Here is a 26,658-nt window from a genome sequence, read left to right as displayed (position 1 = left end):
CTAGTGTGAATACTCTCTCCCTGTACTGGAAGCTGAATCCTAACCCATAGGCTGTCTGGTAAGCACTGTCAGAATGAGGACAGTGAAGTGGACAAAGGAGAGTAAAATCATATGTCAGGACAGTCTGGCTGTGCAATTGGAATTCTTGAATTTTGAGGCTATTGCTCAGATGGGCACTGCCCGTGACTGTCTCTGTGACACTATATGCTGTTTGTTTCTTGGTTGGTTTGTTTTAATGCTTTCTTGGCTGACCAAACTCCATTCTGAATTGAGTTATCCTTTGTTCTGATTTGTTAGAATTTAAAAATTAGCTCTGGTCATGTTCTTTTTCCACCCCCTGGCGAAATTTGAGGTGACTCTTCATGCCTTTTACGTGACCTGTGATTGCTGGTTTTGCAGTTTACCTCTGAGCAGTCTTATTACTTCTCTCATTTCTAGGATTTTAGTTGATTTCTCATTGTATCCCCCAAGTACTGATAATCCATAAACCAACTGTTTTACCTTACCAGGTCTCAGTTTCCTCAGCTGTAAAAGGCACCAGATTAGTTAGCTAAACAGTAATGTAATTGCCAGCTTTAAATGTCTACATTCAAGTTTCAACAGATTCTCCTCTTAATAAAAAATTCTGTGGCTTTGTGAAGCTTAGCTTTCCCCTGTCAGATGACATGATTTCCGACCAAGTTCTGATGGCTTGTTGGCATTAAACAAGGCTAACACCTTTTCCTGGCTCTTTTTAAAGAACAGAGCTGGATTCAGTCATCTATGAGTTTGAATTCCAGCTCTGTGCTCACAGTGCTTCTTTGGACAATTCATGTCAACTTTCATATTTCAGTGGGGCTTCTAGAATGATTTTATAATTCTCTTTTCCGTCAGTATTTATTGGCAGAAATTCTTCTGCAGTGAAAAACTCCCCTTCATCAACTATCTGGTTACCTTGAAATGTGGTTACTAAAGGAAAGGCAGAATAAATGTTTGCTTCTTTCCCTTTACCAATTTTCTGAGTAATAAATTGGTATCTTAGCAGCCTCTAATGGTGATCAATGAGGGTTTTTTCAGAGATATCCTTTGAACTCATAGATTTTTTTATACAGTTGCATGCATCAGTAAGTAGAATCCATATTAATGTAATTTATGTAAGTTAATGCAATCAGTATTGCTTTTAACGAGATTGACATGATGTCTGGGATTCACTTTAAACTACTTTAGCGCCTAAAAACCAAACCAACAACAAGGGGAGTGGGATTGATGAAACAAGGTTGGAAAAGTCAGCATTTGTTGAAGTTGGGTGATGAGTACACCACGTTCATTATACTGTTTTTGCTCTTTTTTTTTTTTTTTTTTTTGAGACAGAGTCTTGCTCTGTTGCCCGGGCTAGAGTGAATGCCATGGCATCAGCCTAGCTCACAGCAACCTCAAACTCCTAGGCTTAAGCAATCCGACTGCCTCAGCCTCCTGAGAAGCTGGGACTACAGGCATGCACCACCATGCCCAGCTAATTTTTTCTATATATATCTTAGTTGGCCAGATAATTTCTTTCTATTTTTAGTAGAGACGGGGTCTCACTCTTGCTCAGGCTGGTCTCGAACTCCTGACCTCGAGCGATCCACCCGACTCAGCCTCCTAGAATGCTAGGATTACAGGTGTGACCCACCGCGCCCGGCCATGGTTTTGCTCTTAATACGTTTGAAATTTTCCTGAATAAAAGAGTTCTAAAGATGCATGTAATTCTAAGGTTATCAAAACTGTAAATGTGAGTTCAATTGACAACTCTAGCCTATCAGTGAATCAAGTGGAGAAAATTCCTTGCTTTTTATTGAAATTCCAGATACCCCAGCACCAATTCCTAAGTCCCATAGACTCTGACAGCAGCATGCCAAATATGTGTGTGTTCCCCAGGGTTTTGGAAATAATTCTGATAAGAGTTTTCATATTTGATTTTGTTGGATCTTACATAATTAAAAGTCTTGTTATGATAACTAAGGAAGTCCACTTTTGAATGAAGCGTCCCTTAAGAATTTGCAACACAGTTGCTCCTGCTGTCTGGATTTCATACCAGAAAATAACTTAGCGTTTTAGCCATTCTGAACTGACTTCTTCAGTCTCATGGTGCTATTTCTTATTCCAGGTTTAAGTTTATCTATTCATGGGGCTGAAAAGCGTTTGCAAATCCATCAACGGCGAAGTGTGGCAAGCCGCCCAGGGTCACACCGCCTGCCCGTGGTCAGGCATTCCTCACTCCCACCAGGCAGAAGGTCAATAAAAATGGAGGCCAGCTCTTCTGGAATCACTCATGGAAAAACCAAAGTCTTCCACCCAGGTAATGCATGGGGAAGTCCAACAGGGACCCATTTGAGCAGCAACCTGATATAGCCTACATTATATTTTTATCATATGATTATGCCACACGTCCAGTTAAGCTTGGTTTTTTTTAGGAGTCTTGTTTTTATCCCTCTTTTCACCTCAGTAGGTGATAAACGTCACCAAAACCAGTAACAGAAGACAGAGCTGGATATACCAGAGAAGGTCGAGGCTACATTCCACATATAATGGTAGAATCTGAATGAAAATCAGAGTGAATAAACCCTTGCTTGGTTCAGAAAAACTTATTGTATAACAAAATAGAGATTTGGCCATTTTCCTGATAATTTGCTCTAAGATAACCCAGGAAAAAATGTCAAGCTAAAAATGCCCACTTTGAAACATAAGTAGGCTGTATTGACTTGCCCACATCCTCCTGAAGTAAAGAGAGAAGACTGGAGTCATTATATTAAATTTTAAGGCTTCTGGGAAGCATCTGTGATCTCTTAAAAATGTTAAAATGATTCTTCATTAAACCAGGTGAAAAAAGCTTATTTTGGGGAGAAGCTCATTTTCATTCATGCATTCATTCATTCAACAAATATTTATTGAGTGTCTGCAACATGCTAGGCATTTTGGATGCTGAGGAAGCATCAGGCAATGTTCCTGCAAAGGGATGTTATAGAAATGTTAAATTGCGAAGGAATTCAGAAATCATTTAGAATAACTGTCACCCATCCCTATTCCTCTCTGTAATGTCCTGGCAGGTGGCCACCCAGTCCCCACTGAACCCAAGCCTCCATCTTCAGCCATATCACACCATCTTCTCTCTCTTAGAAGGAAACCTTGTTCCCTAACCTCACCAAGAAACCCTAGGGCCATGGCATGAATTCCTGGAGGTCCGCTATCCTCCATCTTCAAGTATATCACTGTTTACTCGCATCCTTCCCCCTTTCCTCAAGTTTTCAGAAGATGAAGGGCTTCCCGCTGTCCTTGACCAAACCTTCATCTGTGTCCTTTAGCCTTGGCCACCTCACCTCTCTGGAAGTTTGCTCAGGAGAATGTGTCCCCTGTTTTCATCTCTCTTTCCCCCTTCCATACTGATGGCTACTTCCCTCAGTCCATGACAAGTCGCAAGCTTCTCCTATTCTAACCATCTTTGTTTGACACTGTACGCCTTTCTCTCTTCCACCCCCTTTTCTTCCTCCCTTCTAAGCCAAACTTCAGAAAGAGTCATCTACCTTTGTTTGCTCTGCTCTCTCACTTCTCAGTCGCTCTTCAACCAACACAATTGGTTTCTCACTCCTCTGCTCCATTGTGGATGTTCTTGAGGGCCTCAGTGACCTCCTTTCATCACAACCCGGTGGATGCCTGCCAGGCTCTTCTGATGCACCAGGTCAGGGTGGACCACTCACTTCTTCTCAAAACACTGTTCCCTTGGCTTCCATGACAGTCTTCTTGGTTCTCCTCTTACTTCTCTCATTTGTAACTTTCCTAATTTCCCAGCCTCCAGCCTCTCTCTTCCTCTTGCTCCCTGGCCCAGTACATCCTTTATATCAAATACAGAATAATTTATCTCTACCCCAGATCATGCCCTTCACTGTGCTTGTCCTATGGATTTTATGGTCCAGATCAAACCTCTTAGCATGTTAAAAAGAAATGTGCTTTATTATCTGGGCCCTGCTGCTTCTTACCCTTCACTTTTTGTCCTCTTCTGTCTTAAACTTTATTACTGTAGTGCATCAGTCAGGGTTCAACTAGAAGAGCAGGACCAGTAGAAGATACATTCTAGAGACTGGTTACAAGACATTGACTTTCATCATGGTAGGGGCTGGCTAGGCAAGTCTAAATTCACAGGCCAGGCTATCTGGAAGGGAAGGCTTGAACTCTTGGGCACAGCTGATGCTGCAGTCCACAGGTGGAATTTCTTCTTCTTCAGGAAAGCGTCAGCTCTGCTTTCAAGGCCTTTCAAGTGATTGAATCAGTCTGACCTAGATTATCAAGGAGCATCTCCTTTATTAAAGTCAACTGACTTTAATCACATCTACAAAACATCTTCACCGTAACACCAGATTAGTGGTCATTGAATAATTGAAGACTGTAGCCTAGGAAAGGGCTCATCAAATAGACCATAACATCTAGTCACATTGACGAGCTTTTGGTACTCTGAGTACATAATATGGTTGCGTGCCTCCCACCCTTTGCTTATGCTGCTCTCTCTAGGATGCCCTGGTTCTGCTCCACTATCTTTTAACATTTTGAAATTACCTATCTGTGAACTGAAAGGTCTTCAAGGGAAGGGCTTCTAGATTATATCACTTTGTACTCTCCATAAATATTTGTAGGATAGGACCGAACTGAACCTTCATTAGCTGTTTTTTAAATTATTACAATAGCTTTGTAATTGCTCTGCCTGCTTTTCTTTCAACAAGTACTTGAGATACATCAATGAACAAAGGAGACAAAAGTCCTTGAACTTAGGAGTTCACACGGTAGTTGGGAGATATAATCAACATAATAAATAAACTACATAATAATATATAAAAACTTTATCACATATATAACTATGTTATAGTTATAATTATATTCTATATTATTATTTATAAACTATATATAATAGAATGAATCTATAGTGTTTAGGAAGGGGATAAGAATTATGGAGAAAAGAAAAAGTAGGGGAATCAGGTGGTAGGAAGTGGGTGGCACACTGCAATTTTAAATAAGGTGGTCAGAGTAGGCCAAATTGGGGAGGAGATGTGTAATCAAAGACTGGAAGTTGTTGAGACAGCCATGTGGATATCTGGGCAACTTCATTCCAGCAGAGAGATAGTCAATAGACAGATTCTGGGGTGGGAGTGAGATTGGCAGTTTGAGGAATAGCATGGAGGCCCTTGAACCTCAAGTGGAGTGAGTGAGGGGAAACATCATTTCAGTGAGGTCACAGGGACCAGTGGGGCAAGACCTTGTAGGCTATTGTAGGAACTTTGAGCCCTGTGTGAAGTGGGAACTTTTACAGCCCTGAGCAGAAGAATCCCATGAGGTGACCTATATTTTAGCAAGATATAATATAGACTATAGGGGAGAATAGATTTTGGGGGGAGGGTAAAAGGAGGAAGTTCAGATAGGAGGTCTCCAAAATGATCCAGTGGAGAGATCATGGTTATTCTGACTAGGAGTGGCAGAGTGTTGGTGAAAATTTGGATTCCAGTTGTATTTTAAAGTTGGGACAACAGAATTTCCTAATGGTTTGGATGTAGGGGAAGGGAGAAAGAAGAGATAAGGATGACCCCTAAGTTTTGGGCCTGAGTAAAATCAACTGAGATGGAGAAGGCTGCAGAAGAAGTAGATAAGGTGGGTTTGAGGGCAAAGGTGGGGCTGAAGTCAGAAGTTTGATTGTGGATATGATAATATCATGAACTGGCAAGATCACTTGGGTGGTAGTTTGCTCTCCCTGTTGAGAGTTTGAGAGATGGGTCTGAGAAGAGGTATAAAACTGACAGTCATTGATGTGTAATATGCTATTTAAAGCTATGAGATAGAAAGAGATGACCAAGGGAAGAAGGACAGATAGAGAAGGGAAGAGGATCACAGGCTGAGATCTGGGGCTCTCAAATGATAAAGGGCCAAAGAGGACATGAACCACCAGCAAAGAAGGCCAAGGAAGTATAGCCAGCAAATATGGAGAAAAACCAGAAGTACCACCTCTTGGAAGTTAAATAAGTTTATCAGGAAAAGAAGAGTAATTATCTAGGTTAAATGTTGTTGAAAGTCAAGTAAGATGAGGACTGAGAATTGACCACTGACTTCAGTAAAGTGGAGGTCAATGATGATTTTGCTAAGAGGAGTTTTGGCAAAGCGGTGGTGATGAAACCCTTATTGAAGTGGGTTTAAGAGAGAATGAGAGGATACAAATTAGATGCTGTGAATACTGGCAACTTTTTTTGTGCAGTTTTACTGTAAAAGGTAGTAAAGAAATAGGGCAGCAGTTGGAGGATAAGTAAGGTCAAGAGAGAGTTTCATTTCAAATTGCAAATCTTCAGTAGATGATTCAGGATACTGAAGAGAGAGGGGAATTTATGATGTAGGCATCAGTGAGAAAGGATCATGGATAGTTTATCTGTGATAACAAATAACAAGTGGGAAGGAAGAGTATGTGGATGTTGGAAGGTATGATGAAGGTCTAAGAAGTTCTTTTCCTTCTATGTCAGTTTTTTCTTTAATGTGGGAAGAGGAAGGTCATTAACAAGAATGAGAATGGAGCAATCAGGGTGGGGTGGGGGAGAGAGAAAGAAACAGAGGGGGGGTATAGATGGGGGCAATATGTTTGCCAGCTCGCATTAAAGGGCATTTGAAATTCATAGTCATGAAATTAAAGTAGGACTAGTTACCATCATTGTGGATTTTTCCTTGTTCAGCTACATAGTAAAGGCATAGAATGGGTGGAGAATTAAATTTGATCAGGATTGTGGTTTTTACCAAGGAAGTAAGAAACGAGAGAGGGAATCAAAGGTGCATGAAAGGGAGTGATTGTAGTGATTGATGAGGTGATTTAATCTTAATAAAGAGGGAAGTGAAGACATTAAGTGGGTGAGGAACAGTGAAAAGTTGGTAGGATCAATCCGTTGGAGTTACAAGAGGGTTTGAAAGGGCGTGTTGGGGTTAGGGTAAGAGAAGGAGGAGCTGGAAACATAAGAGGAGTAGTCAGAGAATAGAATGCCCAGCAGTGATATCATGGGATGGGAGTGCTGTTATTGGCAATGACAAGGCCTAGACCAGGGTGTGACATGAGAGACGGTAATAGGGTAGAGGGCAAGATCACTGGAGGAAAGAATTCCCAGGGACTGAGAGGCCAGGGTGTGGGAAGGAGCATCTACATATATATTGAAGTGGTCAAGAATTGAGTAGTTGTGGGAGACTTGATAAGCCAGGCATTAACCTCATCAAGAAGTAAGGGAGTATGGCTTGGGAGGTAGCAAGTGAGTACATAGATAAAGGGTAGAAGGTGATGTAGTATTTCAACATGAGATTTGAGGCTGGAGGTGTTTAGGAAAGGTGGAAGGAGAATGGTCTGAAGGTGGCTCTGAGACTCAAGGGAGATGTCCACTCCTCCTTCAGATCTACTGACACCAGGGATATGGGAGAAAAAAGAGTACCATGTGAAAAAGCCACAGGAAGCAGTGACCTTTGGAAAGATCCAGGTTTTCATTTGAGCAAGAAGATGAATGGAGCAATTGGAGAAGAGACTGATGATGTTCAGAGAATTCTGGAGGGCCCAGTGGAAGGATTTTAGATGTTGGGTAATTGCCATCAGTAGCTCTTTCTATGTCATTTTCCAGAAAACCCCCAAGTTCTCCTGCAGAGAAGATAATTAATATCAGCCCATCTCTTCTTAAAAATCTTTGTGGCTATCCATAGGAAAGTGTGAGCCCTCTACAATTTACCCTCTCCCTACTTTCCCAAACATATCCCCTTTGATACTGTCATTACCTACCTTATTCTGCTTCAACCATCAGAAGCTTTTCCCTATTTCTCAAGTGGACTTTCATTCTTCCATTTCTCTGCCATTGCTCAAGCTCCTCCCTCATTTTGGAATGTCCCTTCCCCTAGTAAATGTCGATCTAGCTCTTCTTGTTCCTCAAAATGTAACTCAAATTCCACTTCCTCCAAGAAGCTTTCTAGATCTCACTAGTCAGAATGGATCTCCCATTTCATGCTTCCACAGAACCTGGAAGCCTTATCAAAGTCCATCTGTTTTTATGGTTTTATATGAAGTTCTCCTGGAAGGTAGGAACTGTCTTCAACTCATCTTTGTACCTTTCGTTACTCTTAACACCATGCATTGTTTAGAGTAGGGTCTTCATAAATGATTATCTGTTGTTTGTAGAAATCTGTTCTACCCACCAGATATGGGTTTGCATTCTGAAGTTATACAGAGTAAATCAAATTCTTCTTTCCTATGGCAAGGCTTCAGTTGTTTAAAAACTCATTCGGAGCTGTTTTCCAAGTGAAACATTTCCTAGTTTCTTCAGTGCTTCCTTGAATGACGTGATATTCATATTCTTTACTATCCTACCATCTATATTCTTAGAAACAGTCTTATTTCATTACTGCCTCTTTGAAAATGCAGTGCCCAGAATCGTTAGAGTCAGATCCAGGCATAGTAGAATCAGTCTGTCCTTTCCTTTAATTAACAAACATCCTGTGCTGGTATTAATACAATAAAAATTAAATCAATGTTATGAAGGCATTTCCTAATGGTGTAATGTCAACGTGGGATAATTTGGCATATCTCAAGTCACTGCTTTCACCTTATAAACACATCACTGTATTTATTTATTTTTTTATATTTTTTGAGACAGAGTCTCACTCTGTTGCCTGAGCTAGAGCGAGTGCCGTGGCGTCAGCCTAGCTCACAGCAACCTCAAACTCCTGGGCTTAAGCGATCCTACTGTCTCAGCCTCCCGAGTAGCTGGGACTACAGGCATGTGCCACCATGCCCGGCTAATTTTTTTTCTATATATATATTTTTAGTTGGCCAGATAATTTCTTTCTATTTTTTAGTAGAGATGGGGTCTCACTCTTGCTCAGGCTGGCACATCACTGTATTTATCTCTCCATCATTTTATCATAGGTTCCTAAACCCTACATACATTGACTGTTGGTTGAAAGTATGAATAATGCCAATTCTTTAGGACAGAATGATAATTAAGGAAAAATATATTAAACAAATTATAATTAGAAGCCTATTATCTAAAAAAAAATTTATAAAACTCATATTATTCTGGCAAGGTAGCATGTGATTTAAGTTCCATTGTCTTTATTTTTAGTGTACTTGCACTAATTCACCAAAGTTCTCTGTTGGGGGATTACAGAAGAGATCTCAAACTGAGTTTCTTATTTGTGGTGAGTCATAGATCTTAGAAGCAGCATGGATACTGTAGTCATATTGGGCTTATTAAGTTATCCATCTATTTTTTATAAAGTGAATAATCTTAGTTCCCAAAGTGCACTCTAAAAGCCCACTCAGACTGGTTGTTAAGTACAAAAAGAAAGAGCATGGGAGTCTTATAGATCTTCTGTGTCATCAGCCTGAACAATTTCAGTTTGTTCATCCCCCTTTGAGTTTACAAATATTTCTGAGTGCCTACTATCTACTAACAAATATTTATTTGAAAGATGCCCTCCTTGGAGCTGGAATGGTGCAGAACTCTATTAAACATGGCCCTTAAGGAGTTCACAGTCATGTTCAAGAGAGAAAATCTGTCAGTGTTCTTTGTTATAAACAACAGAAACCAGTTCTTTAATCTAAGCAAAGAAGGAATTTAAATTGGAAGGATGTGGATGGAAAACCTAAAGAACCAGCCTTGAAAAAGGAGCAGAAATCAAGAAAAGAAATTTTATTTGACTATCTGGGATGAAGGAACTCTTACCATTTTTCCTAATTTTGCATCATTTGGCTCAAGTTTTGAAGACTAGGGGGAGAGAGTCCTGTTGGCCATGTGCCTTTCCCTTGGTTGGATAGTGATGAGACAAAGGATACAGTAGAAGACCCCTCCCTTCAGCCTTTATAACGGAAAAGCAGGACCCCTTGATTTCTCCTGCTGCCTGGGCTGCCCACAAGAGAGGGAGAGGTACTTCCCATAAAGGAAATAGAGGTGATGTTAGGAAAGAGAAATGTATGTGGAAGAATATCCGCTATAGGGATATGTACTTAACCTGCTATGATAGAAGTCAAACAGTGATAAGGCTGAAACAGAGATATAAATAAAGTTATGAGAGCATCTGACTGGGGAGCTGCTCAGAAGGATTCACATCTGGTCCACAAATGTGACTTTGAAGTCAACTAGGTTATCAACAAGAAGGAGGGGGATGACCATCCACATGGGAGAAAGAGTGTGATAATGGTGACAGTGCATTGTACTGGTTCTGAATGCAAGCTTTACTGTTAGGTGTTTAAAACCCAGATATGTTAACTGATCTTGGACAAATCACTTCATTTTTCTGAATCTTAGTTTCCTCATCAGTAAAATGAGCATATTAATGCCTACCTTTCAGTATTAGGGTTGCCAGATTAAATACAGGGCTCCCAGTTAAATTTAAATTTCAGACAAATAACAAAGTACTTTTTGAATATATGTCCCAAATATTGCATGGGGTACATTTATAATAAAAATCATGGTATTTATTTGAAATTCACATTTAGCTGGGCATCCTGTATTTTTATGTGTTATATCTGGCAACTCTGTATAGTCTTGTTATAGCAATTGAATACATTAATTCACGTAAAATGCCCAGTATCATCTTTGACACATACTAGGTGCTTAGTAATAAATGGCAGTGATCTTTTTTGTTGTCACCATCATCATAAGTAAAATTCAAAAGCTTAAGAGTGCCTATGCCCCAGAATCCTTTCTCAGTCACCACATCGTACGGCAGTTTCGCAGTTAACTTGCACTGAAATACCAGTAAGATGGTCTCTCATTATGCTGTGTCAACACAGAAGCCTTTCACCGTCTTCTTGACTTGTATGGTTTCTGTTTCCTTCTGGTTGTTTCAACGATTTCTCTTGTTTATTGATTTCATTTTGACCATACCCTTTAGCCACTCATAATTAATTAATATTATTTTCTACCCTTCCTTTATAGGCCAATAATAAAAGTAGCAAATGGTACTAGGCTTAGGAATGCAATTTAAGGGTCAAATGCAGATTAAACTGAAACATTGATTTTGATTTTTTGAGTTTGAAACTATGAAGCATAGTGGATATAGATCAAATTATCCCAGCCAGTGACTGTGCCATATAAAATAGAATCGGAAGCTTCTAAAGCCTAAAATATTCCTTCTATTGCTTTCCTTTATCTATTAGGCCCATCATACTGCCCTAGAGAAGTGTCATTAATCACAGAATATGCCCTTTGTTCTCTTTTAGGATTTGTAAAATGACATTTTGCTGGTATGTTTCATTAATTTCCCAAGTAATTTCTAATATGATTTCTTTTTTTCTGACTTTTAAAACCTAAGTGGCTTTTTCCTCTTTTCTGTATGACTATTTTTCTCTGATATATATATATATGTATGTATATACATATATACATGGTATTTAAATGCTGGAACACATTGATTTCACAGGAAAGAACCTTTAGGATTTTGTTTCTAGTGAGCTAGAATGGCAGTAGTGTTGTCTGTATGTATACACAGGCATTAAATACATCATTTGACAATAATAAAATTATAGCTACAATTTATTGAGCACCATATTCCCAACCTCAAGAATTGTTAAGCTATTTGGCTTTGTTATTTCATTTAATTCCTCATGCTATTATCCCCATTTTATGAATGGAGAAACTAAGGCACAGAGAAGGGTAAGTAACTTGCCCAAGGTCATACAGCCTGTAAATGGTGGAAGCAAGATTTCAACTCAGGTGTCCTGATTCTCTCATTCAACATGCTGATACCTTCCTCTTCAAACAACTTGGTAGCAACATTTCTAGCAAGTTAGCATTAAAAAAAGCCTAGGAAAATTTAAATTAGTGGCCCTACAATAGTTAAAACCTTAGCATGAGAAGACCATACTAAAGAAGGAACCAGTTAGGTTCTATTGAACACAGATGTTGTCACCTTAACAGGTTATTATTTCTTTATATATAAGTGATGTTCCACTTTGTAGCTTTTCTTTTTGTTCTACTCTGCTCCGGATTTTTGTTTTTCATCCTCACTTTTTCTAGTTCTGATTTTATAAAACTCATTCCTTTTCCCGCAAGTTTCAAAGATTACTTTCTAGAACCAATGTCAGGGTTTGGGCTCAAATTAGAGAACAGACTGAACTCAGCAAATACCTTCCATAACCTGTTTTATCCCTTAAACGGTCATACCAGAGGCTGTGGGGAGAGGAAGAGAAGAGCATTAACCAGAGATTTTTAAACAAGAAAGACAGCCAAGAAAGACTTATCTATAGTTCTGCCAAGATGAGAGTCAAGATACAAGTCATGCTTTAGGAGGAAAAAATAAAGAAAAAGTGAATGTATGGCCAGTCTTTAGAATACTAATCATGATACTACCATCTTACATTTAGATGATGTTTAGATGATGTTCTTTTGTTTCCAAAGGGCTTTCCCAAATGTTTCTCCTTCATGTCAGTTAAGTTCTCACAGCAGTCTGTGAGGTGGAATTACCCCACTATTTCACTGTGGCACAGGAAATGAAATTACTTGCCTCAAAGCACAGAACTGGTCATTGATATGGCCCCTGACTAGAACCCAGGTCTTTAATTTCTTGTGGATATTTTTTCCACTGTACCAAATGTTTTTCTTGAAGATGAAAATTAGTTTAAGTGTGAAATTTTGGTGTTTTCGCATCTTCTTTTTAGAAAATAGACATTTTATTGGGTAGGGTGGCCAAGACTTGTTTACTGAATCTAAGGAAACTGGCTACACTACTGGAGTAAATCTGAAGCTTAGTGCAATTACATCTTCCTATTTGTGAATGGATTTTTGGTGTGGCTGGAGGATAAGGTCTTCCACATGACTTTGAAATTGTATGGAAGAAAACCCGTAAGGGTTGCTTGGGACTTCTGTTTTATTTCTTATTGTGTTGAAGGTGAATGTGGTGCCTTTCAGAACAGTTAGTGCTACGGTTTAGAAATAACACTAATCATCCTGCGTTTGAATCGCTTCCTTTTTAAGTGGATTTTTTTAGATGTGTGATGTGAGTTTAGTCAATAGGGGGCTGCTTAGGAAAATAAGCTATTTTGGGCCTTGGCAAATGTGGGCATTGGTATCTGTGCTCCTTGATATCATTTGCTGAGTAACTGAATTGTGTTTTCTAAAAATATATACCAAATTCTTCTCTTATTTGCATTTTCTTTTTCCCTTTGCTGAGGGGCATATACACATATTTTGACCAACATATTGCATTCAGAGAGAATTTTCTGAAAAATCTTTTCACATCCATTTGAGCCTACAAAGTGAATGAAGAAAAGGCATAGAAAAGGCAGCCGCAAAGAAAACCAAATGAGTAATTTCTGGAAAGAGTATGGTGTTTTGTGGGATTTAAAACTGCTTATTCTGTCTGAAGCTATTTCAAATAATTTTACACTTAAGAAGCTTAGAGAGATTTAAGTACGGTGATCCCTGTACCTGTGGTTTCATTTTCTGTGGTTTCAGTTACCCAAGGTACAGTACAATAAGATATTTTGAGAGAGAGAGTGAGACTACATTCACGTATCTTTTACTATAGTATATTGTTATAATTGTTCTATTTTATTACTAGCTATTGTTGATAATTTCTTACTATGCCTAATGTATAAATTAAACTTTATCATAGGTATGGATGTATAGGAAAAAAACACTATATATAGGGTTTGGTACTACTGGTGATTTCAGGCATTCACGGGGGCAGGGGGTCTTGGGATGTATCCCCCAAAGGCAAGGGAGTGGGAGACAACTGCAACTATTGTATGTAACTATCATATGTTGTATGTAGCTCCAGATCATAACAACTATAACTTGTAGAGTTGGGACTTAAAAGCCTAAGCCCTTAACCATGATGGACAATCAGTTAATGTGAGTTTCTATTATGATTAATTGCCTGAGTTAGAGCTGAGAGGCTGACTCACAAGATAGGCAGAGTCCCCAGCTTTTATGAGGTTTATCATCTTGAAAGGGCTAATATTCCTTCTATATTCATCTGAAGCCCTTCTGTTTATAAAGACTTATCATTCCAGTTAAGAGAGTAAACAACGTTGTTCTAAGGCTGAAAATCTGTTTCTCTTCTGTAACCCTTCCTAAACCTGAGTCTCTCTCTTTCCCTCATCTGCAAGAGTCCTTGTCATCATAGCATAGATTTCAGCATCTAGGAGATTGGAAGACACCACGGAGTTCTACCTTCCTGACTCACAAATCCTTCCTGTTATTTGAAGCTTTGCAGTTCTGACTCCCAGACCTTCCTGGGAACTTTTAGTGCAAGGATGCATTATAATTTAGGAGATCACAATCTTGTTAATCCTGGGAAACATGGAAGTGATTTTGTTGAAGGTCAGCCATTACTGGCTGAAGTAGTAAAATTATTATTATTAATAACATTTTAGACCTGAGAAACATCTGCCCACTATTAGCCAAATGTGGTTCTCCAGTCAGGACCCAGTCCAAAGTTGGGTTGTTAGGACTATGCATCATTAATCATCTGAGGGAATAGCTTTAGCCTTATAGGAACTAGTGTGGGTGAATCAACCTGTTGATTCCTACGAATACAAGCCAGGCTTTCTTCAGTAAAAGAATGAACTTACAACATCACTAGATTTATAGTTACATAACACTAATAACGTAAAAGAGCATCACATGTGTATCTTTTACAATAGCACTTACGTAGCATTCTCTATGGTGAAACTATTTTTAGCTTATGGCACAATAAATAGATTTTGGTAAGCACTATAAATAAATTAAGAAACAGAGATGGAAAGTTTTCTCAGAACCAGTGGACTACCCCACAAGTAAATCCAGGGTTTCCGGTGTCAGATCCTCCAGAACTATATTTATTTCCTTGCTATCTTCCTTAAAGATTTATCTTGAGCCCTGGCTGATGCAGGTGAACTCTGTAAAGACACGTGGGACCTCCCTCCCTTCTTAATACTGTTCTGTATCTCGACACTGTCATAGGAACACTGAATTCACCTATGGGGAGTTCAAAACAAAGCTCCAAATTTCAAAAACAGTGTCCTTGCAGCCTCTTAAGTACAAAAATACTACATGAGAAGATTTATTTTAGATATGTAGCTCAGGTTTTGAAATATCACTGCTACCTATTCTGTAAAAAATGCTGCATTTAAGGATTTATATAAAATATACCTCCCAGGACAATTTTTATTTGTAAAATATAAACAGCATGTAGGCAGAAGCTCAGATTTGGCATCATCTATTATGAGGAAATCACATAAAATATCATGTGTCCTCTTAAGCCTGCTTTACATATTCCCCACCTTTTATGTCACATGGGGAAGGTAAGACTTGATTTGTCAGCCTTTTCTTTCTGTTTCAATATAAACTATTCCAAGTCCCAAATTATAGGATTTTTTTTTTTTTTTTTTTTTTTTTTACTGAATTGTTTTTATTTAGCCCAGGCCACAATCTTGGAATAGTTCCTCATTTTTCAAAGAATGATTGTCATTTAAAATTTTTAGTGAATCACCCTAATCTAACACTATGGGCCAAATTATTTATAATACATATACTATCTCTAATTTTTACTAGAACCTCCCCAAATTTTCATGCTCTTTATTTTATAAATTAGGATGGTAAGGGTTATTGAGCTCATGCTTTACTGGCTCAAGGTCACATAAAAGTAGAATTCAAATCCAGGTCCGTTTAGTGCCAAAATCTTCTCTTTAGCTCACTTGTGTTAACTTGCAAATATAAGATCTGTGTAGATTTGATTGAATAAGGAATGGAATTTTCAGTAATTTATTTAATGGAATTACTAAGAACAGTGATTTTGTAGGTGAGTGGAGGGCAAGTGGGGAGGGGCAGTAGTGTCAGATTGTCATGTATCATAGTGGAAAACAAGCAGCAGTATATAAAATTGATAAGTCGATAAACAATGCAATGCACACATAGAAGTATCCAACAGAAACTCTTAAAAGTGATCAGACTGGGGAAGAAGACAGATGGCAAAAGGGGCAGCTGTTGATTTTCATTATAAGCCCTTTGGTACTTTGAGATTTCATTTATTACTTGATACAATTTAACAATATTTTATAGAAAAAGTAAAAAAATATATTATCTAGAGTATGTCTTTCGTAGTAGTCTACAGATAGCCTGTCAAGATGCCTTAAATTGTGCGTATTTTCTTAGCCAATATCCATTATTGTTACTAGTAATGTGTAAAAGGAGCAACTAGTATGGTCAAGGTGTCGTTCTAGGGTTTGTAGGAGATAAAAGGTAGATGCAATTTGGTCCTGGGCCGAAATGTGTTACAGTCCAGTTGAAGGTGCTGGCAGCGAGGAAGATATCTAGATGGGGACACACAGGAACTCACATTTTATCTGTCTGCTCCACACTGTGCTAGGTACTTTACCTACCTTATTTTTCATGGAAAATATATGCTATAGAAAAGATAAAATACAGTTTTGAAGAAGATGGTACCATAAAGTATTTGTGTTAAATGTCACTGTTTGATTCATGTGGAAGCTGAAAATAATTTTAAATGTCCTTGAATGGAGGCTAACATGTTAATTCACCTAGGAAATTTTCAATAAATGCAATGAAGTATGTTGCATTGTAATATACTTGTTGCCTTATTTTTGCATTGGAAATACAAGTGAACCTTTATGGTCCTATAAGGAACAAATGGTTTGTGTGTGTTCCTGTTTTTTTTTTTTTTAAGTCATTTACCTGAGTGAGGATCACTAGCACATCAGCTAGCTGTTCACTTTGGATTTTGACATTGCTTCTTTTCGGGACCCTAATGATGGGCTCTCTGATAACCAGTGCAAACTCCATGAATATCTTTCATTTCTCTAGAAGGAGGTGTGGATTTGCAAGGCTACCAGCTGGATATGCAAATACTACCTGACGGGCCAAAGAGTGATGTGGACTTTTCAGAGATTCTTAATGCAATACAAGAAAGTAAGTTTCACTCAAATTTTAAAAATTCACCATGAGTGGAGAAACTATTAGAATACTTGGGAGGGGTGATAAAATTAGAAACCTTAGATGCCAAGCTTTAGAAAATAATAATAAAATGATACCATAAAAGAGATACTGTGCAAAATAATTTTGAGACTACAAGAGGTGGTTTAATTTTTGAAACTAAACCACACAATATTTTGAAGAAGCTGTAGTGGAACTATGAATTCTGTATACTGTATTTAGTATGTTATAATATTTAGTAAACCTCCAAGTATTGTAATATTTTAGATTTCTTGATTAATCATAATCAAAGAAAAATTCTTTAGAAACCAATATACAATTCCTCTACTCAGTCTTCTTAAACTATTTTATTTGTGTTTTATAATTTTCTCTTAGAATTTTATCATGATCGTCATGTTTACCCAAGTTACAGATTTAGCGCTGGGCATGAGTGACGTGGTATCACAATGCTCATTGTCATTACCATTCATGTTTCCTTATCAGGGCTCTAATTCTAGATGATGACGCTCCTCTTTTATTGTTTTTGACACTCCTCTTTTAATATGAAATAGTGTTATATACTGTTGGATTTAAGAGGTTTTGATATGAAGAGCATTGAGTAAAGAACCACTCCATTTTTTTTTCTGCTTTTAGTTTTGGGACGTTACATTTCTATACTAATTTTCCTATGAATAATTTTAAATGTTATTCTAGTAGTTATTCCCATTTATCATTATGCTATCCTCTTGACCTTATGAGGCACTTAACATTTCCACCTTACAGATGGGACAACTGAGGGTGCGAGAAATTAAGTGACAAGGTAACCTGATAATAACAGAGGCCAGACTGGAAGGGAGCCCGTCTGTTCCTCCATTTCATTCCTTTACGAATGCGCTCCATGTGGGATTTGAATACACTGGGGTGAAGGACCTTGAAATGGAAGATGAGGCTACTTTTGAGAGAAATATTATTAATGAAGAATATAAGAAGACCAGCTATTTTTTTCTGGTTGAACAATCCCTTTTTTATTAAGGAATAAAAGAGAAAAATTTTCCCCAGGAGAATAAAAATCAAATTAATAGGCATTGGAAAGAAAATAACTTTTCATGGCAAGTTATAAAATTATGTAATTATTTCGTTTGATCTGAAAGATGGATTGTACAATGGGCAAAGCATTTTTTTTAAATTTTCAATAAATAATAAAAGTTGGCTTCTCTGAAAGTGCTAGAGATAAACTTAAATTTTTTTTTAGGGCTAAATGAACTTATATCAAAATGAACTAAAGGCTTATAAGGGACTATTTTTACAGTAATTTTTTTTGGATCTTAGTAAAGACACATTTGTATATGATGTTAAGTGTTCTATTGTTTAGAATGGTGGCCACTTTATGAACGGGTAGAGGAGTATAAATTTATGTGTATTTAATAATTAAATTTAAAAATAAGAAAAAGGAAATATTACTTGATTTTAAAATGCAACTCAAACTCTATAGATTTATGTATTTTCTAGTGCTCTGAGATTAGCAGGATGATGGAAAACTTTCACTATTTTCTACAAATTTTGTGGTGCTGTCTCTTTATACACACATAACATTCAAGATCAAGCTAGAAGAGTTTCTGCTAAATACAGAATTAAATAAAAATGATTAGGAAAAATGAACTACTTTGGGTTTTGAAATTTTTGTTACGATTTTACATCTTGCTGCAAGAATTTCCCCACCATGCTTCTACATTGTAAAATACATTTACATTATTTTTGCCTATAGTGTGCATGCCCTAAGTGGAGCCTCATCTATTCTTAAGATGTCTCGGAGTGGCTGGCCATACTCAAGTTGTTTTTCAAATCTTCCATATTAGATGTGAAGCCTATAAGACACAAAAGAATTATTTTATCCATTCATCCATCCATCTCACCTGCCATGTGCTAAGCACAGTACTTTAAAGCAGTGTTGAATGTTTTTGTACAAAGTCCAATTTAGGGAAAATAAAAATGTTTACAGATCACATCTTGTTTTGTCATTCAAAATGAAAACAACTTGATTGCTTTCTTGGAAAAAGGAATTTATATGTGGAAGTATAATGTAAAGGGCTATTTATGTGTGTGTGTGTGTGTGTGTGGTTTTTTTCCTTTATGTTATTTTTCCCTCCCTCTTTATTCTCATCCTTCACTTGTCATCCCAAGATGGCAGCCAGGTCCCTTGAACTTTTTTGTTTCAGCAGAGTTTTGTTGCCTGAAGTTCCTGGCTTTTGTTTTCTGAAAGCCTGAGCTTCTGAGGGACTGATGCTTAGATAGGAAAAGAAACTCGGGCAGAGATGGCAGGAATTTCTTAAAACCAGGTGCCTCAGAGTGTCCTGCAGAAGCAGCATGGCTTCAGGCAGGATGGATAGAAAGGAGGGAATGGCTGTGTTGTGTGCATGGGAGACTGCACTGGAGCCTTCTCAACTGCCAGCCGTGGCAGAGAGCCTAGCCTCAGGAAGGAACTTTGGAGGCTCTGGGAAGGTGGCAGTCTCATCTTTCTGTCTCTTTGTTGTATCTCTAGGGCCTTGAACAGAGGATGGAGTGTGGTAGGTGCTTACTAAATATTTGTTAATGAATGAGTGAATGAATGAATTCCACTGTAGACTTGGCATGTCAGCAGCTCAGTAGTAACCGAGGTGGCTTGGAGACCTGACTGGTCTCTCTAGATGTTCTGCTCTTTACAAAACTCCTGGAACCTTTGCACAATCCTGGATACGTGAGGCAGGAGAGTGGGAGTGTCAGCAATGACTGAGATTAAATTTTCCACCAAGCCAGTGAAATGGGAACTTGGAGACAGATTTAGTTTGATATGATGATAACAAAGTCGCAGGGCAATTCTTATTCTTGAGTTTGTCCAGTAAGATTCAAACCCTGTACTCATAGTCTAAAGATTTGAGTGACTACTCAAATTTTATACATAGTAGCATCAATTAAAACCAAAAAACCCTTGCTTTATAATCACCAAACCTTGCTTTATGATCACCAGTGTTAAAATCTGAACATTTTTAAGAGGTAGATATTTTAAAATACTTCCTTCTGAAAGCTCTGCAGTCCATGAATCAGGTGTATGTGTGTGTATGTACATGAGCATTTATTCTGTTAGCTAAACACTATGAAGTATGTCATTCAAAGGTTGTACTCAACCTTTTAATTCTTGCTTTATGTTATTACCAATGCCCAGCCCTTTCTTGAGACCATTCACCTCCCCCCAGCCTTTCTTCCTCACCCCTCTAGTTTTGTTCTTAGTTTTTCTTTTCTTGATTCCCAGCATAGACAGATACAGACTGCAGGGACTCTTGAGTGGCATTCACACCCTGGAAGACATTATTATCTTATATTCCATTAGGTTCTAGTGAAGGGAAAAGGGCAAAAGATAGTGTTTGAAATGAGAACTTGAGAGTTAAAGGATTATTGGATCCTTGTTATTCTATGGTCTGACCCTTTGTGCTTGCACCTGTGCCTACAGAATGACATAGCTGTTCCTACGTTGGGGGTGGTCTGTGCTTCTGTAGCTGAGGAGACTGAGTCATTTCTCAATGACGTCCAATGAGTCATTTTGAATCCAATTTCTTGAGCCCTGATTTCCAATTTTATTTTTAACCCGTGTGGTCATGCTGCTTTGGAGGGAAAGATGGTGGCATGGCTGGGGGGCGGTGCTGGCATATGTTGAGCATGTAATCTTGTCTGACAATGTTGTGGTTAACCTTTTACCTGTGTGATTTTATGTAGCCTTAAACTCTCTTTGCCTGAATTTCCACATCTGTACAAGGGAAATAGTAACGGTAAATCTATGTAATGCTCTTAGCATAGTGCCTGGTGCATGGTAAGGGCTGTATAAGTGTTGGTTGCCACCTTCATTTTCATTCTTCATATCAGTCCTGTCAGGAAAATGGTATTATCCCAACTTAAAAGATAAAAAAAAAAGCTTTAATAAGTGAAATAACTCAATCTAATAGCTAATAAGTGGATGGACTGGCATTGGAACTCAGCTGTGTCTGGTGCCAAAGCTCATGCTCTTTCCAAACAAGGGGAAGTTATGATCAGTAGACTCTGAGCATCTTTAATGCAGTACATCATTGACCTCATTTCATGCTGTGAAAAAGTAGCTACAGCTAATGAGCAAAGCTTGAATTATGTACACAGCTCTTTTCTAAATACCATTCACAGGGTTGGAAGAGGAGGTGCCATCATTATCTGACTTGTTATAGAGTAACCGATGTGTCTGCCTTTTCTTTAGAATGGAGTAGTAGTAAGTGTAGCTCTTCATAGGAACATGCTAAACCAGTAAAAAGTTAATGATCTTGGCCCCATTCAGAGCATGCTGGGCTACATACAATGCCATGATCTGTGCTATTTTGTACGCATCACCATTATTGAGCCAGGAAATGGCAATGAAATTATTATTTTTTTTCTTAGCGATCATACATCTAGAAAAATCTCACGACTTTTGGTTTATTTGTTTGCAAAGGTATATTTTAAATCTCAGAGTATTTCAAGTTACTTTCCATGGCAGAAGGAAAGTACCTGCTGTCACATCTATAACAATTAGAACCCCAGGTTTTCTTTAGGGAGATGCTAACAGAACCGTTTAATTACTGCCAAATATTGCCACACTAGCTGAAGTTTCTAAACATTTTTTAAAGCAGTAGAATCTGTTCTCCTCCCCAAATATTAATATATTTTCAATACATAACCCCAATATACAAAACAGATAGAAACTGAGCTGTTTGGTATAGTTGGAGGTGGGCTTTGTCCCCTCAATTTCCTCTTTGTCCCCTCCATGGCCCCAGAAGCTCCTCAAAAGGATCCTGAGGTTCCAGGGAACACACTTTGAAAACTTCTGGCCTATTGGAAAGGAATAAAGCCAGCTAAGGAGGCATTTATGTCCTTTCCAATGACTTTATTTATTTATTCTGCATTCTTTAAATTAGGTCCTTTTATTTTTTTTCTTATTGGTAAACCAGGCAATCTCTGCCTTAGGGATACTGTCAGATGCATTTGAAGAGTAATGAACATTTCAAGAGTCCTGGGCTTGCTAGTGTCATAAAAATGCTAAATAGTGTTTAGCTTTTAAAATCCCAGTCTATATTGCTCAAATCTGTGTGCATTTCCCTGAATTTTTAAAAGCATTTAATTTGATCTATCTGTTAAATTTTAGGAAGTGTCAGAACTGTCGGGCTACAGACATAAAGTCTAGCTTTATTCAGATAAATGTTAAAATGACAACAAGATAATTGTTTGGTGGTTAAATGACTTTCTGTTCTTGAAAGCCAAACGTGATTTAAGAACAGTGGAATGCTTCCCACAAAAAACAAGAAGCCAGCTAGAAATAGCATGGTTTCAGGAGTCAGAAATGGGTTAGAATTCATCTTTGTGACTTACTAGCTGCATGGCCATACTTAACATTTCTGAACCTGGCTGTTTTCTTATAATACTCTCTTGTAGGTTGTGAAAACCCTTCACACACAGTAGGTTCTCAATAAATTATCACCTTCCCTTTGTCTCCCATCTCACTTCCTTCATATTTAATCTCTGATTCTAAAACAGAAACACTTTCAAGCACTCTAAGGTAATCAGAATAAGAAAAAAGATGGTGTAATCTTACAATTAGCTACTATTTATTTTAAAATAAATATTGAGTGTCTCCTATTTGCTAGCCCTTTTGTCACTTTTGGAGCCACCTTAGCCTTCATCTTAAAGGGGACCCTAGTCTAAACATAGAGATTAACTTGTTATAAAAGAGTCTGGTAAGTGTTAAAATTGAGAAATAAACATCTTTTTTTTTTTTTTTTTTGCATTCTAATTGTTCCCGAAGGTGTCCTGGTGTCCTTTTTTGTGTTTTCTAGTGATGCTTTCAGGTCAATATACAATGTCTTCAGAATTCTGAGTATCACAGGTAATAATTTCTAACTTAGGACAAAAGTAGGATAATGAACTGGCACTCTGGAGAACAAATATAGATAGCTGGATTATGCTGCAAAGCCCTCTCATGTCTTCTTCAGTGACCTATAACTTGACCTTCTTTTCTCTGCATCAGAAAATATTGAGATTAAAGTACTCCTGTACTGTAATAGAGGATTATCCTGCTGCTTTGGGAAAATAGGAGAAAATTAAAGAAAGGAGCAATGAATCAAACTCTTTGATTTGGGGTTGTATTTCTAACTCTCCTTTAGACTATTTCTGAAACACATTTATTGTTTGGGGTTTTTTTTTTTCCATTGCCTTTATAGCACGATGTGCAAGGGCTTCTCATGCATGTCTTGTGCAGCAACTAACACTAACTATTGGCTCAATGAACAAATGGCAGAAAATTATTCATTAGTTTATTTATTTGAGTCCTAGCCATATATTTATCACCTCTTTTCCCTAGAGAATTAACAATAGCTAACATCTCAAATGATTTTTGCTAGAGGAATAATTTAAATAATTGCAAATATTTGATGAGTAGATTCGGTACTACCAAAGTAAATTCAACTTTCCATCACAAAAAGAATGCCAGGACCTGCCTGCCCGCTGGCCTTCTGGCCCTCTGGCTTTTCTGCTCTGTCCCCATCCTGGGATAGTATATAAAGAGCCAGCCCTCAGTAATCACTTTCGTGTGCTGAGCTTAATGCCCTACTCAGACTCTCTAGCTGATTTTTGGTGTCCTAGGCAATTTGAGGTCCTTGACCCCTGTTGTTCAGTTGAAATGTGTAACTCCCTGCTGTTTTGTTCCCAAGTCTTTTTTACTCTCGGTTCCTAATCTTTGCAATAGAGTATCATTTGAGTATCTCCCTTGCCTTCCCAAATGCACCGCATCCACCTTTGCTGACCCATCTGTGCTGCCCCGTTCTGCTCACACAGCCCTTCCTGAGTCTGCGTGCAATGCAGATCCATTACTTAGGTTGCATGGATTTTTTGCATTTTCTCTCCTTCTTCTCATTTTTAATTGACTCCTCAGAGAATTTGGCTCTCTTTCTCATCTAATGAGCATAATAGCAGCATCCTACCAGGAAGATAATTATCAAACATTTTTAGATTCAGGAAAAAAAATATAAGGGAAGTGATGGAATCCATTCACCGGTGAACTTGTATGTATAAACAGCATCTTTGTGATACCCATGTCTATGGATAGAGAGGCCCCACTCTCACCCTGGCTGGACAGTGAGCTCTGTGACAGCAGGGGTCATCTATACCTGTCATGTCCAGTCCTGCAGGCCCAGTTCCTAGTCCAACACAATGTCTGGCCATGGTAGGCACTCCATAAATGTTTGTTGAATAAGTATATTTTTAAAAACTGGTTAACTTTTGGAAGTTAAAGATTACTTATTCTCCTTAGGGAAAGGAAGTAAGTTTGTATCAAATATTTTATTTTGTTCCCAAAGCTTACCTTGTACTTAAACCTGATAATGTCAGAAACATGGTGAAATATTGATGAGGGGCACATGCTTCTTATCCTGTAGAGTGCATGGTCTGCACAGTCTTGTTACCAAAATACAGCTGAGCATACTGTGTTCGGCTGAGCATTCTCTGGTAGTTCAACCTTTGTAATCTCTGCTAAAGCCATTGAGACGCTGGCAGGTGATAACGATGCCTTAATATCACTTATTCTCTAACAATCAGATTGTCATGACACACTGATTTCCCTGAGCATTCAGGTGACAGCAGCCCTGTGACTTCCAGACAGTAATTCTGATGTACAGCAATAGGGAAAGTGAAGGGTTTGCTCCCTTTCCCAAGTTAGCTGCTCCGTTAGAATAAAACAGTTGGGCCTTTCATACACAGTAGGGTTTCTCAACCTCAGCACTATTGATATTTCGGCTGGTTAACTGTGGTAGGAGCTATCCCGTGCATTGTGGGGTGCGTAGCAGCATTCTCTGCCTCTATTCACTAAATCCACTCTCACTGCCCTCCTCACCCCAGTAAAGACAATAAAAATGTCTCCAAACAATGCCAGATACCACGCAGGAGACAAAACTGGTCCTAGTTGTGAATCCCAGTAGAGAGCTTTGTTGAACTGATTGTGCCAATGCCTGAAAGTAACTGGCTGAGGATGGCCTGGTATTTCCTATCCTTGACAAAAGCATAGGGGCAGTTGTCATAGGTAGATGAATATATATATAAATATTCAAGAGTTTCTCCCTAGTGTGAGCCAGTCTCCTAGACACGAATCTTAGTGTCCTTGTTGGCATGCCCCTGTATCTCACACCCCATCCCAACCTATAACAACTATTCCAACTCATAAATGGCTCTTCTGCCTTCTTGGATTGATAAGGCTAAAACGCTAACTTTAAAGTCCCAGAGTCTAGAATTGACATACCAGCATTTCTTGTGGTTCTGCTGTGTCAGCCACTCTGCTAACACATACATTATGTCATTTAATCTCGGCCACCCTGAGAGAGAAGTTTTCCATCCCTTTCTCACCAGTGAGGACACAGAATCGCAAATTTTCCTGGTTAAGTGGCAGAGTTTGGGATAGCAAGCAGGTCTTCTGACTTTGCTAAATGACATTTTTATGTCATTGTTCAAATCTAATCAACATCTACTTGAAATTTAATTTAATCTCTATCCACTTGAAAATTTAATCACTGTCTACTTGAAACTGTGGAGTCTTGGCTTGTGAATAAGAATCATGTTAGGAAAAACATGTATGCAGAGTCCTAGAGTCGTAGAATGTCAGAGGAAGGGGACTCTCTGACATCATTAGACTGTGACCACCTTAAGTATATTATTCTGTCATTTAACAAATGTGTTGAAGGCTTACTCTGTGCCTGGGCCTCTGTACCCCAGTGAAAACAGACAAGGTCCCCACGTTTATGGAACTATCAATAAGTGAATGCAATAAACAAACAGACAAGCAAGAAAATTACAGACTGTGTTAGGTGCTGGGAAGGAAATGAACAATGAGAGGAGAATGCTTAGGGGAGGGGGATCTTTCTACATAGCGTGGTCAGGGAAGTTGTCTTTGATCTTGTCACTTCCCACAACACTGGGCATGTTACATTTCCTCAAAAAGTGTTGGTTCCTCTCTTTGAGTACCTAGCATAGTACTTGGCACAGGTATGAAACAACCATGATATTTTTTTCTCTATAGCCTTGTGGTGTAAAAACCTATAGTAAGTGTTTTAGTTTCCTTTTGGTGCTGTAACAAATTACCACAAACTTAGTGGGTTCAAGCCACATAAATTTATTGTCTTACAGTTCTGGCTGTCAGAAGTCCTAAGATCAAGGTGTTAGCAAGACTGTGTTCTTTTTGGAGGCTCCAGGGGAGAATCTGCTTATTTGCCTTTTTTCTCCTCTAAAGGCCCCCTGCATTTCTTGGCGCATGGTCTTATCCTACATCTTCAAAGCCAGCAGCACAGCATCTTCCAATCTCTCTGTCTGATTCTGACCCTCCTGCCTCCCTTTTTTAAGACCCTTTTAATTGCATCAGGCCTAACTATGTACTCCAGGACAATGTCCTCATTTTAGATCACCTTTGGGAGGTCCTAATTCACCCTATCACAGTAAGCAATGAATGTTCATTTTATTCCCATGCCCATTTTATTTTACAGATGGAAAATTTAAAAAGTTAAATGAATCGCCTAAAATCACATGCTTGGATATAGCTTTAGAACCTGGTCACCCCATGTAGGTAGATCATCTCTATTCTCTCTGCATTCAAATTCAGCTCCTTTCCTTATAGTGTTTGCCACAATTTACATTTCTTTGTTTGTTTTGTTTACTTACTACCACAAAGTCA

At 38.3% G+C, this 26,658-nt stretch overlaps 1 protein-coding gene across 1 annotated transcript in view; it reads left to right on the top strand.

Annotated features, from left to right (window-relative positions):
- Positions 1-2,113: 2,113 nt before the first annotated feature.
- Positions 2,114-26,658, top strand: part of ANO4 (anoctamin 4) — a 166,188-nt gene continuing 141,643 nt past the window's right edge. Inside the window, exons 1-2 of the mRNA XM_045553135.1 lie at positions 2,114-2,317; positions 16,812-16,916. Coding sequence (XP_045409091.1) covers positions 2,263-2,317; positions 16,812-16,916 — 160 coding nt within the window. The 5' untranslated portion in view covers positions 2,114-2,262. The remainder of the gene's footprint in view (positions 2,318-16,811; positions 16,917-26,658) is intronic.

The sequence above is a fragment of the Lemur catta genome, chromosome 6 (genome assembly GCF_020740605.2).
Source record: "Lemur catta isolate mLemCat1 chromosome 6, mLemCat1.pri, whole genome shotgun sequence".
Lineage (NCBI taxonomy): Eukaryota > Metazoa > Chordata > Mammalia > Primates > Lemuridae > Lemur > Lemur catta.
The sequence above is the reverse complement of the archived record's forward strand: the minus strand, read 5'-3'. Positions and strand labels throughout refer to the sequence as shown.